Source organism: Cetorhinus maximus, chromosome 17 (genome assembly GCF_964194155.1).
Source record: "Cetorhinus maximus chromosome 17, sCetMax3.hap1.1, whole genome shotgun sequence".
NCBI lineage: Eukaryota > Metazoa > Chordata > Chondrichthyes > Lamniformes > Cetorhinidae > Cetorhinus > Cetorhinus maximus.
In genome coordinates, this window is record NC_135895.1 from 7,725,344 (window position 1) to 7,738,601 (window position 13,258).

Here is a 13,258-nt window from a genome sequence, read left to right on the forward strand (position 1 = left end):
GTATAAATTGTTGTGATCATTTGAAATTTGCGATTCTTGCATTTGTCCTGATGAGTGTAAGACAAAAAGCTTCAGCAAAATGTCTCTCTTTTCAGCGATATTCAAGTTCTGTGCTATCAAGAGACTATCTTAAAATCCTTTATTTTTTAAGCCGTGTCCCCTGATATTTGAACAATTTGCTTGGATGTTCTGTCTCAGGCTCAAACACTATGAGGAATGGAAAAGCTCTCTGTGGGTGATATGTTTCCACATGAAAGAGTTTGCTGATTTACATTGATACCGTATGTGGATTATTATCATAAACCGTGGAAACAGTGGCTCACAATGATTTCTCTTTCTTCATTCCACAATAAATTTGGAAATGATGAAAGGCAGCCTGCTGTCTTATAGTGGATTTAGTGTAATTGATGAGAAACTAAGCTGACAGATATGAAGTCAGATCTACATCCAATATACTCTGCTCTCTTTCATTTAGCAACATGCCAAACTGTTTAGGATTACAGGTTCGGTGGATAATACGTGACTGCTTCAGACCTGTCTCAGTGAAGTATGAGCTTTGTATGAAACCTGCTTACTCAGCCGCAAATGTTGTCACAGTGAATGGGGATGTGCCTTCCTCCCAACTCCCATGTTTATTCTTCCTGAGCAGCCACCAAGTCCCAAGTGCCAATCGCCCCCTGTCCCCACCGACTCACATTGGCTCCTTGTATCCCAGTGTCCCAAATTCAAAATTCTCATCCTTGTATTTAAATCACTCAATTGTCTCACCTCTCCCTATTTCTGCAATGGTCATGTAACACAGTTAAGAATACGCCCGGAATGCACAAAGGTTCCAACACAGTGACCCTTTATTCCACCGGCATCAGACCTATAAGTACATTCACGTGAAAAGCTTTTCCTAAAGAAACTTACGCCTTACAATGGATGACCATTGCCCAACCCTTCGAACATAAAAGAAAACTTTCAACTCCTTACCTTGAATCAGCCATAGAACCGTAGAATTGTTATGGTGCAGAAAGAGGCCATTCAGCCCATCGTGTCTGTGCTGACCAAGAAGAAAAAAGAAACTAGCTGCTCATTTTAATCCCACTTTCCAGCACCTGGTCCATAGCCTTGCAGTTACAGAACAAGGGCAATTCGGAATGGGCAATAAATATTCGCCTAGCCAGTGACGTCCAAATCCCTCAGAACATCCGCTATTTCCTCCCTGAATTCATTCAACAGCCTGGGATGTAATCCATCTGGCCCTAGTGATTTATTCATCATCAAGGATGCCAGTCCCTCCAGCACTTCTGCACTCACCTATTGTATCTAATATTTCACGCTCCTCCTCTTTAACTAGAATGTCTGCATCATCCCTCTCCTTAGGGAAGACAGATACAAAGTACTCATTGAGAACCCTGCCCACATCTTCTGTTTCAACCCAAAGTTCCCATGTACATTTCTGATAGGCCCTACCTTTTCCTTAGTTATTCTCTTGCTCTTGAAGCATTGGTAAAACATTTTAAGATTTTCTTTGATTTTACCTGCCAAGATTTTTTGTATCCTCTCATTGCTTTCCTAATTTCCATTTTTACTTCACCCCTGTACTTTCTGTACTCCTCTAGGCTTTCTACAGTATCAAGTGTTTTGTGATGGTCATAAGCTTTCTTTTTCTGCTTTATCTTGGCCTGTATGCTTCTGGATAACCAGGGGGCTCTAGATTTGACAGTACCACCCTTTTTCTTTGTGGGGACATGTCTACACTGTGCCCGCAGAATCTCGCCTTTGAATGCCTCCCACTGATTTGACACAGTTTTTCCTTCTAAAAGCTGTATCCAGTCCACTCTCGCCAGCTCCCCTCTCAGCTTCATAAAATTTGTCTTCCTCCAACTTAGAACTTTTAATCTTGTTCTATCTTTGTCCTTTTCCATAATGATGCTAAATCTAACTATATTATGGTCACTATCTCCAAAGTGGTCCCCCACTGCTCCTTCATCCACTTGCCCAGCTTCATTTCCCAAGACTAAATCGAGAATTGTGCCTCCTCTCATTGGGATTGTTATTTGCTGGCTAAAAAAGTTCTCTTGAATGCAGTTTGAGAATTTTGCACCCTCTGTGCCCTTCACAGTGTTAGTATCCCAATTGATAGTTGAATCCTCAGTGATTACTGCCCTATTGTTTTGCACTCAGAAATCTGTCCACATATTTGCTCTTCTCATTCCCTTCCACTATTTGGGGGTCTATAGTCCACTCCTAGCAGTGTGGCTGCCCCTTTTTTATTTCTGAGCTCAACCCATATGGCCTTATTTGATGCTTCATTTAGTAGGTCAACCCCCTCACGGCTGTAATTGATTCTTTAACCAATAATGCTACACCACCACCCTTTTTTTTTTACCCCCTTCCCTATCCTGCCTGAAAACTCTATATCCAGAGATGTTGAGCTGCCATTTTGTCCCTCCTTCAACCAAGTTTCCATTATAGCAATATTCCGTTATAGCGTTACAGACATGTTGCAGACGTGGTTGTTAAACAGTGGGAGCAAGAATGCCTTGTTTTCAGTAGTAGCAACAGGTAGTGATCCCACGCCTTTACCTTTTACCTCCTATCCCCGTTCTTCACAAAATGGGTTTGTTGTTAATGCTGGACTCAGAGCAGAGGAACAAAGTTGAGAGCTGGCATGCTCATGGCACTCCTGTTGGTAGTTCCCCTCGAACTCGTGAGCCAGATTGCCTTACCATCCAGACCACCATAAAGGTATGATGAAAGCAAAATACTGCCGATGCTGGAAATGTGAAATAAAAACAAAAAATGCTGAAAAAACTCAGCGGGTCTGACAGCCTCTGTGGAGAGAGAAACAGAGTTAACGTTTCGACCCCGTACGACTCTTCAGAGCGCTTCTTATTACACTAAAAAAGTATATTCTGCACCTTGGGGTTTCTCAGACTCAGAGGGGTTCCATACTGTGCAGACTGTCCTCCTTGGTTTCGAGCAGCAGGATGCACACTCTAGTTCTTCTCACTGGTCCTTCAGGCACCAGCAAGGGCCTCTGGCTGCTCTCTGTGCCTCCTAATCCCACCGCCCACGCTGGACCTCCATGTGGTTTCTGGCTCTGCCCCCACTACAACGCTGAGGACACCATGCTACCTCCCCCTTCAACGCCCCCCCCCACACCCCCCACTCCGACCCCAAATGAACTCACAGGCACCGAATAATTCGCCTCTTCGCCCCCGCCATCACCACCTGTCGGTGGGCACCTGGCTGACAGACAGTGCAGCAACTGCAGGGCCCACTGTAAGTCGGGAAGACTGCATGACCTCCCCGCTACGTTCACACAACCGACTCCTCCCCTCACCACATTCTCTGTTCTCCTGACTCTGATTCTTGTGAATCCTCTCTTCCTTTGACCATTGGTAGCCAGGCTATTAGCCCTGATGGTCTGTGAGACCCTCACTAAGCATCTCCACTATTTGTCTCTCTCTCTCTCAGACTTATGCTAAAACATATTTTTTTGGTCAAGAATTCGGACACCTCTCACTTGGTCCGTCAGATGGCTTTTTTTTTGCCTGCCATGGCTCAGTTGGCAGCCCTTTCACCTCTGAGTGGCAAGATTCTGGGTTTGAGTCCTACTCCAGGACCTGAGCACAAATGTCTAGCTGACACTCCAGCGCAGTACTGAGTGTGTACTGCATTGCCAGAGGAGTTTCAGAAGGCTGTTGACAATGTCCCACACAGGATGTTAGCTATCAAAATAAGAGCACATGGGATTGTGAGTAATGTACTGATATGGATTAAGAACTGATTAACAGACAGAAAACAGAAAGTAGGAATAAACAGGTAATTCACAGGATGTTACTAGTGGGGTACCGTGTGGATCAGTGCTGGGGCCACAGCTGTTCACAATCCATATAAATGATTTGGATGTAGGGACCAAATGTAATATTTCTAAATTTGCTGATGACACAAAATTAGGTGGGAATGTGAGTTGTGAGGAGGATGCAAGGAGGCTTCAAGGGGATTTGGACAGGTTAAGAGAGTGGGCAAGAACATGGCAGATAGAATATAATGTGAATAAGTGTGAAGTTATCCACTTTGGTAGAAAAAACAGAAAGGCAGAGTATTTCTTAAAAAATGAGATGTTGGGAAGGGTTGATGTCCAAAGGGACTTGGGTGTCCTTTGTTCATGAGTCACTAAAAGCTAGCATGCAGGTGCAGCAAATAATTAGGAAAGCAAATGGTATGTTGGCTTTCATTGCAAGGGAGTTTGTGTACAGGGGTAAAGATTTCTTGCTGCAATTGTGTAGAGCCTTGGTGAGATTGCACCTGGAGTATTGCATACAGCCTTGATTTCCTTATCAAAAGAAGGATACACTTGCCATAGAGGGTGTGCAATGGAGGTTCACCAGACTAATCCTTGGGTTGGCTAGATTGCCTTGTGGGGTGAGAATGAGGAAACTGGGCCGGTATTCCCTGGAGTTTCAAAGATTGAGACATGATCCCATTGAAACTTACAAAATTCTTACAGGGCGTGACAGGGTTGATGTGGATAGGATGTTTCCTCTGGCTGGTGAGTCCAGAACCAGGGGACACAGTCTCAGGATAAGAGTAGGCCATTTAGGACTGAGACGAGGAGGAATTTCTTCACTCAGAGGGTGGTGACTGTTTGGAATTCTCTACCCCAGAGAGCTGTGGAAGCTCAATCATTGAGCATGTTCAAGACAGAAATCGACAGATTTCTGTATACTAATGACAGCAAGAGATATGGGGATAGTGGGAAAAATGGCATAGAGGTAGATGGTCAGCCATGATCTGTTTGAATTGTGGAGCAGGCTCGATGGGCTGAATGGCCTACTCCTGTTCCTATGTTCCTATGTGCTGGCTTTCTGAAGGGATGATAAGGCGAGGCCCCATTTGCCTACTTGGGATGGATGTAAAAGATCTCAAGGCAGTAATTTGAAAAGCATGGCCAATATTTATCCCTCAATCAATATAACAAAATAAATCCTCTGATCATGATCACATTGCTTTTTTGTGCAGGCTGGCAATGTGCAAATTGTCAACCGTGTTTCTGACATGACCACAGTGAATACACTTCAAAAAGTACTTCATTGGCTGTAAGCTGCTTTGAGGTGTCCAGTGGTAGTGGAAAGTGCTACATGAATACAAGTCTTTCATTTTCTGTCCATTTCTGTGAAATGCCTTGGGGCATTTTTATTCACTAAAGGAACATAGGAATAGGAGTAGGCCATTCACAGAATCACAGAATCACACAGTGCAGAAGAGACCCTTCGGCCCCTTGAGTCTGCACCGACACATGAGAAACACCTGACCTACCTATCTAATCCCATTTACCAGCACTTGGCCCATAGCCTTGAATGTTATGACGTGCCAAGTGCTCATCCAGGTACTTTTTAAAGGATGTGAGGCAACCTGCCCCCACCACCCTCCCGGGCAGTGCATTCCAGACCGTCACCACCCTCTGGGTAAAAAAGTTTTTCCTCACATCCCCCCTAAACCTCATGCCCCTCACCCTGAACTTATGTCCCCTCGTGACTGATCCTTTAACTAAGGGGAACAGCTGCTCCCTATCCACCCTGTCCATGCCCCTCATAATCTTGTACACCTCGATCAGATCGCCCCTCAGTCTTCTTTGCTCCAACGAAAACAACCCAAGTCTATCCAACCTCTCTTCATAACTTAAATGTTTCATCCCAGGCAACATCCTGGTGAATTTCCTCTGCACCCCCTCCAGTGCAATCACATCCTTCCTATAATGTGGCGACCAGAACTGCACATAGTACTCCAGCTGTGGCCTCACCGAGGTTCTATACAACTCCAACATGGCCTCCCTACTTTTGTAATCTATGCCTCGATTGATAAAGGCAAGTGTCCCATATGCCTTTTTCACCACCCCACTAACATGCCCCTCTGCCTTCAGAGATCTATGGACACACACGCCAAGGTCCCTTTGTTCCTCAGAACTTCTTAGTGTCATGCTGTTCATCACCAATGCATCCACTATCTTCATAGCAACCACCTTCAACACTCTGGGATGTAGAATATCAGGTCCTGGGGACTTATCACCCTTCCGTCCCATTAATTTCTCCAACCTTCTTACAACCTTCTTCCTAACTTCCTTCAATTCCTCATTCTCTCTAGTCCCTTGGAACTCTAATTCTAGAGTATTTCCCCAGTGAAGACATACACAAAGTCATTATTTAGCTTCTCTGCCATTTCATTATTCCCTATTATCTCCTGGCTCTGCCTGTAATGGACCCACGTTTGTCTTAGCCAAACAGGATTGCACCAGACTAGGTGGCCCTTCTGTGTTCAAGGCCCTGCCAACACTCATGATTTTAATGACTGCCTGCAGATGTGACACTCTGGTGAGGTACCTATGTGCATGTGCCCATCACCCTTCAGAAGGTGGGCACGGGAGAGAAATGGTGAAACGTTTTTACAGAATGGCACCGTGCACTTGCGAATGTTTTTCTTGCCTGTGCGAATTTTCTCCAGAGCTTCTTGTCAGATTTTCCCTCTCTGACCTGAAGGCAGTGAGGCTAATTGTGATAGCTTTATCAGCACTCCAACCAACATCAGTTAACTGAGCACAGAGCAGGGAATTAACTTCTGTTTTTCTGGGACTTGCAGTGCACAGTTACTCAGCCCCTCAGGCCATCAGTGGAGCTACATCAAATCATTGTTGAGAATGTTAGTTAGCATTACAGTAGTGTTTGAACTGTTTAAAACCCTCACTGAGCATCTGTGTTTGTGAAGATTGATTAACGACTCCTGATCAAATAAGCTTCCCAGTTGAGTACTTAGTCATTGTCACTTATTGATTGTCTTATTCAACCAAGTGCTCATCTAGACCAGCTAAGAGCATTGTCTGAAGATGTGGCACTCTGGTGAGGTACCTATGTTCGTGGGACCATCACTCTTCAGGAGATGGTCATGGGAGAATGTTGATGAAGTGGAGTACAGATGCAGCAGAGAAACCATAGAAAAGTTATGGTGCAGAAAGAGGCCATTCAGCCCATCATGTCTCCGCCAGCCAAAAAGAGAAACAAATAAAAACAAAAAACTGCGGATGCTGGAAATCCAAAACAAAAACAGAAATACCTGGAAAAACTCAGCAGGTCTGGCAGCATCGGCGGAGAAGAGCAAAGTTGACGTTTCGAGTCCTCAACTTTGCTCTTCTCCACCGATGCTGCCAGACCTGCTGAGTTTTTCCAGGTATTTCTGTTTTTGTTGAAGAGAAACAAGAAATCAGCTGCTCATTTTAATCCCCATTTCCAGCCCCTGGTCCCGTAGCCTTGCAGGTTACAGCACTTCAGGTGCAGATCCAGGTACCTTTTAAATGAGTTCAGCATTTCAGCCTCAACCATCAACTTAGGCAGTGAATTCCAGACACCCACCACCCTCTGAGTGAAAAAGTTTTTCCTCATGTCCCCTCTCATCCTTCCACCAATTACCTTAAATCTATACCCCCTGGTAATTGACCCCTCAGCTAGGGGAACCAAATTTTTCCTGTCTACGCTATTCTAGGCCCCACATAATTTTATACACCTCAATTAAGTCACCCCTTAGCCTCCTCTGTTCTAAGGAAAACAACCCTAGCCGATCCAATCTCTCTGCATAGCTGCAGTTTTCAAGCCCTGGCAACATTCTTGTAAACCCCCTCTGTACTCTCTCCAGAGCAATTATGTCCTTCCTGTAATGTGGTGACCAGAACTGTACATGAAATTCCAGCTGTGGCCTAACCAGCTGTTTCATACAGTCCCATCATTACACCCCTGCTTTTGTACTCGATACATCCTTTGTTTATCTAATTGTACACGCTTTGCTTTCGTGTTTTCTGTGTTTTGTCAGTTGGGTTTGTTTCTCTGTTTTAGCACCAGCGACAGGAGGAAGAATCTAGTTCAGCAGAAAGCGGAGGCTCAGAGGCGACTGTACGGGCAAGGCTCAGTGAAACGCCTGTTGGCTGGGTCCTCGGAGTGGGAGAAACAGCGGCACTCGCTGGAGAGGAGGAGAGAGGAGCTGGTAAGAAAGCCATTCGCCTCCCCCGCTGGAATTCTTGTTATTTATCTAGACACCCGTTTCATTATTTAAAACTCATTCCCTTTCTCCCACCCTGCTTGTAGAAGGAGAGACTCGCGCAAGTCCGCAAGCAGATTTCGAGGGAAGAGCATGAAAATCAAAATTTGGGTAACTACAGGTAAAACGAAAACAAGCCATTATTTTATTGGTGACGCATCCAGGATCATGCATTCGTTACAGGAGTTTGCTAACAGGAATTGTTAGCTTGTAGGCACCGATATCTCAGTTTACTTTGTCTTTTGGGATCTTTTCCAGCAATAAAGAAGGAGCTTGTACATATCAATGACAGCTCTGCAAAGAGTTTTGTGCTTTCAGTGACTGTGTCTTGTTCAAAATTCCCCACTTAAATTGACAAATGTTCAAAATCCGGGGTAAACGGAGCTAGACATGACATGACATGACAGGGAAACGCACTGGGGAAGCATTAGTCCAAAGTACCCCGTTCCTATCAAGCACGCTACACTTCCCACATGCCATGCCTCGAATTCCTCATACACAGTATCTATCCCAAACTGCTCTATTTGGAAAGAAATCCATCGAATTCACATTTGAATGAATCAATACTGCTTCTGCTATTTCCCTTGGGAGCCTGTTTCATTGGTCACTCGCTTCGGTAAAATATTGTTTATTGCTGAAAGAAGGGGCATGTCACAGTTTTTTGTCTTGCTCTCATCAGGGACACTTGGCAAGAATACAAGGGGAAAGCAACAAGTCGTACTGTATGTGACGAGAGTGCTGATTGGCTGGCAAGTAGGCTCTGATCGGCAGAGGCGTTGCGAAGTGTCCTGATGAGTGCAAGACAAAAAGTTTCGACATTTCTCTTTTCTCAAGCAATCCTCAAGTTCTGTACTCCCGAACGGCTATTTAAAAATATTGTTTCCGCAGATCATTTTTTAATTGACCCTCCCAACCCCCCTCAAGCGCAGTCAAACAAGGCGAAGGAGCGTGTTAAAGTCCACTTTATCCAATCCCTTTAGAATCCTAAAAACAGCGAAACATCTATGGTACATGTTGAAGCATTTCTGAACGGAGCAGAATACTCTGATGGAAAGCCAAAACAAAACAAAAAACTACATTCGCACTGAAACTCTTTTTTTCCTGAATCCAAAATGAAACTTTGGGAGTGAAGGACTTGGCAAGAGCAAGAAATAAATTCCTTTGAAAGGTGCTAAATAAAACAAAAGAGACTTGCCTGCTACAAAAATGTAACATTATTTCTGGAATTAAAACAGCCCTATTCCTTTCTGGTCTGCCTGATTCAGACCTTGGTATATTCCGTTAAAACCGGATCAATGGACCCTGAGGGATGTGAGGGACTTGTCTGCAACCCAGGTTATCAATCACTTTTTGAGTTCAGCGGCTGAAGAATTATGTACTCTCCAGTATGGCTGTGCTTCTCCCGTGTGTTACCTTAACAGCCGTTTACATTGTGGTGCACTGACAGGAACACTTTCTCCAATGTTAGTAGAACATTCCTTTCAGGAGCTGACATAAGACATTTGGGGATGGAGTCCTGGAGTTATAGTATTTATGGCAGGCCTCCTGAGAGTGTGTTAGGAGTTTGCGCGGCTCCCCAGGAACATGCCAATATATCGTTAGGTGTCTTTTGGGAGCGTCCACTATTGACGCGAGGGGGCACATGCAGACAGCTGGCCAGTATTTTACCAGGGGTCTCTAGCAACGTGCCAGTGCATTCTATTCTTGTTCATTTGAATTTAGGAATGATAAAAGAAAAAAAAAGATAGACTCGCATTTAGGTATCCTTTTCATGACCACTGGACACCTCCAAACGCTTTACAGCCAGTTAATTAATCACTGTTATAATGCAGGAAACAGAGCAGTCAATTTGCTCTCAGCAAACTCTCACAAGCAGCAATGTGACTAAGAGCAGATTATCTGGGGTTTTTTTTGCGATGTTGATTGAGGGATAAATATCAGCCCGGAATCACTCCCCTGCTGTTCTTTGAAATGGTGCTACGAGATCTTTTATATCCACCTGAGAGAAAAGACAGGGCCTGGTTTGACATTTGACCTGAAAGACCACACCTCTAATAGTGCAGCACTTGTCCAGCGTTGCACTGGAGTGTCAGCTTTGATTTCTGCACTGACGTCTCCTAGAGTGGGATTTGAACCTGGACCTTTATGACTCGTGCCATCAACTGAGCCAATGACCCATCCTTTAAAACCTTCAAATCTTTCATTCCAACCACTTAAATTAACATGAACTGAACGCTCAGAGCAAAGAATGCCTATGAGTTAAGAGGAGCATGCCACTACTTATAGGGGGTTTATGAGACTGTGCCAATATTCATGCCACTACTTATAGGGGGTTTATGAGAGTGTGCCAGTATTCACAGGGGCCCCAGGATATGTGCCAATAGTAGTTGCGGGTCCTCCTCACAGAAATGTTTCAAAGTGTTGGTGAAAGATTTGCAGGATTATGGGGAAAGGGCAGGTGAATGGGGCTAATTGGATTGTCCTTTCAAAGAGTTGGCACAAACACACTAGGCTGAATGGCCGCCTTCTGTGTTATCTCATTCTGTGATTCTATATCATTAAGAATAATAAAAGATAAATAATGTTTTCTCCACTTCTGTATCACACCAGGCGGATCTACCCTCCCGATGATAAGCAGTTGCTGGAAAAGTACGAGACCCTCATTTGTGTGGCCTTCCAGACCTTCCTGGCTGGCAGAGCAGCCTCACTCCAGAAGGAACTCAGCAACCCATTGAATCACATGAAGGTATTGACCACGCGATCCATTGGATTAGGACAAGAAATGAGAACTCTGAGGGGTGAACTGTTGGAGGTCTTTCAAATTGGGAAGGACATCAATAGGGTGGTTGTGGAAATGTTTTCACTTGTTGGTAAGTCCAAACTAGTTGCCATAACTACATGATAGACACTAATAAATCCAAATAAGAAATTCAAGAGAAACTTCTTTACTAAGTGCCCTATTGGATTTATTAGTGACCTGTCTCGTCCTGGTCTCCCCCATAAGTGGAAACATCTTCACCACGTCTACCATTTCAAACTTTTGCATAACCTTAAAGACCTTTATCAGGTCATCTTTCAATCTTGTCTTTTCTAGAGAAAAGTCCTCGAGCCTGACAGTGTTTCCTGACAGGTAGAACCTCTCAGATCTGGTATCATCCTAGTAAACCATTTTTGCACCTTCTCTAGTGTCCCTATAAAGTAAGCCCAATGCCCCATCTTTATTTTACAATATGGAGACCAGAGCTGTTCACAGTACTCTGTGTGCTTCTGTAAGCTGCATACAACTTCAACTTCTTTTATTCAATTCAATCCCTCTGATAGTGGGGAATGAGGAGGGCTTTGCATTTGAGGCATCCAACTCGCAAATACTCTAGTGGTGACGGAGATGAGGAGAAATATTTTCTCTGTTACCCTGCGGAATTCTTATCCCCAGAGAGCAGTGCAGGCTGGGTCATTGAATATACTCAAGGCTAAGTTAGATAGATTTTTGACTGACAAAGGAGTGGAGTCAATGGTTATGGGAGGAGGGCAAGAAATTGGTGTTGAGACCACAATCAGATCAGCCATGATCTTATCGAATGGCGAAGCAGTCTCAAAGGGCCGAATGGCCTAATCCTGCTCCTAAGTCCTGTCTTCCTATGTTCTCACCCCCCCCCTCCTTTTTGTAAAGGGTTAACATCAGGAGCAGCTGATGCTGATGCAACTACTGACGTAACTAATGATGAGCCTGTAGACGTACTGTACTTGGATTCCCAGGAGGCATTTGATAAGGCGCCATATCAAAGGTCATTGTGGAAAATAAAGGCTCATGGTGTAAGGGGTGACAGAAGATTGGCTGGCTGGCTGGCAGAAAGCAGAGAGGATGTATAAATGGGTCTTTGTTTGATTGGCAGGATGTGACCAGTGGAGTCTCACAGCGGTCTGTGCTGGAGCCTCAACTTTTTACAATTTGCATCAACGACTTGGATGGAAGGAGCAACAGCTTGGTAGCTAAATTTGCAGACCACACAGAGATGGGTAGGAAAGTACATTGTGAAGGCAACATAGGGAGTTGAGTGAGTGGGCAAAAATCTAGCAGATGGAGTATAATGTGGGAAAGTGGAAAGTTGTTCACTTTGGCAGGAAAAATAAGAGAGCAGGGTATTACTCAAACAGCGAGCGGAATTCTGAGGTGCAGAGGGATCTAGGGCCTGAATTTTTCAGTCGGCGTGTTGGGGTGGGCCCGACACTATGGCGCATAAAATAACGCGCGATGATGTCGGGCGCGCATCCCGGCGTCATCGCGATGATTTGTTCAGCGGGCGCGCTCCGATATTTAAACGGCCTTTTAAAGCCATTAAGGAAGTAATTAAAGTCATTGTTAATGCTGCCCGTCCAACCTTAAGGTTGTCGGGCAGGCGAAAAGGCCAAGCAGCCTTCGCGTTTTTTTAGGAAACCTCATCCACGAGCAGGATGAGGTTTCCTAAAGCTTTTATGAAGTAAATAAAAAAAATTTTCTGAAATATAAAAGCATGTCCCATCTCATGTGACACAGCCACATGAAGGGACATGTTTAATTAAATTTTTGATCTATTTACTTATTTCAAAAGTTCTTCAATCTCCCTGAGGTAGCTCCGCGCCTCAGGGAGATTGAAGCGCTCTCTTGCGCATGCACGAAAGAGCGCTGGCCCCGACTCTCCCTCCTTCCCCCCCCGCCCGCACAGGTAGCGCTGAGTGCCACCGCTCGTGTCTTACGCTGGGTGGGCCTTAATTGGCGCGACCATGTAAAATGGCAGTGTGGAGCCGATTGCGGGCGGCGGTTGGCTCCGTGACCACTCCCGCCCAATCCTGCCGAGTCTGCCCACCCACCACCTGAAAAATTCAGGCCTAGGTGTTCTTGTGCATGAGTCACAAAATGTTAGTATGCAGGCACAGCAAGTAATCAAGAAGGCTAATGGAACGCTATCCTTTATTATGAGAGGAGTTGAACATAAAAGTAAGGATGGTATGCTTCAGTTATACAGGGCATTGGTGAGACTGCACCTTGAATAGTGTGCGCAGTTTTGGTCTCCTTAGTTAAGGAAGGATGTAAATGCATTGGAGGTGGTTCAGAGGAGGTTTACTAGACTGACACCTGGAATGAACATGTTGTCTTATGAGGAAAGATTGGACAGACTGGGCTTGTTTCCTCAGAGTTTAGAAG

At 44.8% G+C, this 13,258-nt stretch overlaps 1 protein-coding gene across 1 annotated transcript in view; it reads left to right on the forward strand.

The window, feature by feature from the left end:
• ttll7 (tubulin tyrosine ligase-like family, member 7) overlaps positions 1–13,258 on the forward strand; it is a 272,951-nt gene that overhangs the window by 168,646 nt on the left and 91,047 nt on the right. The window contains exons 12-14 of the mRNA XM_078560682.1: positions 7,875–8,022; positions 8,124–8,197; positions 10,687–10,822. Coding sequence (XP_078416808.1) covers positions 7,875–8,022; positions 8,124–8,197; positions 10,687–10,822 — 358 coding nt within the window. The remainder of the gene's footprint in view (positions 1–7,874; positions 8,023–8,123; positions 8,198–10,686; positions 10,823–13,258) is intronic.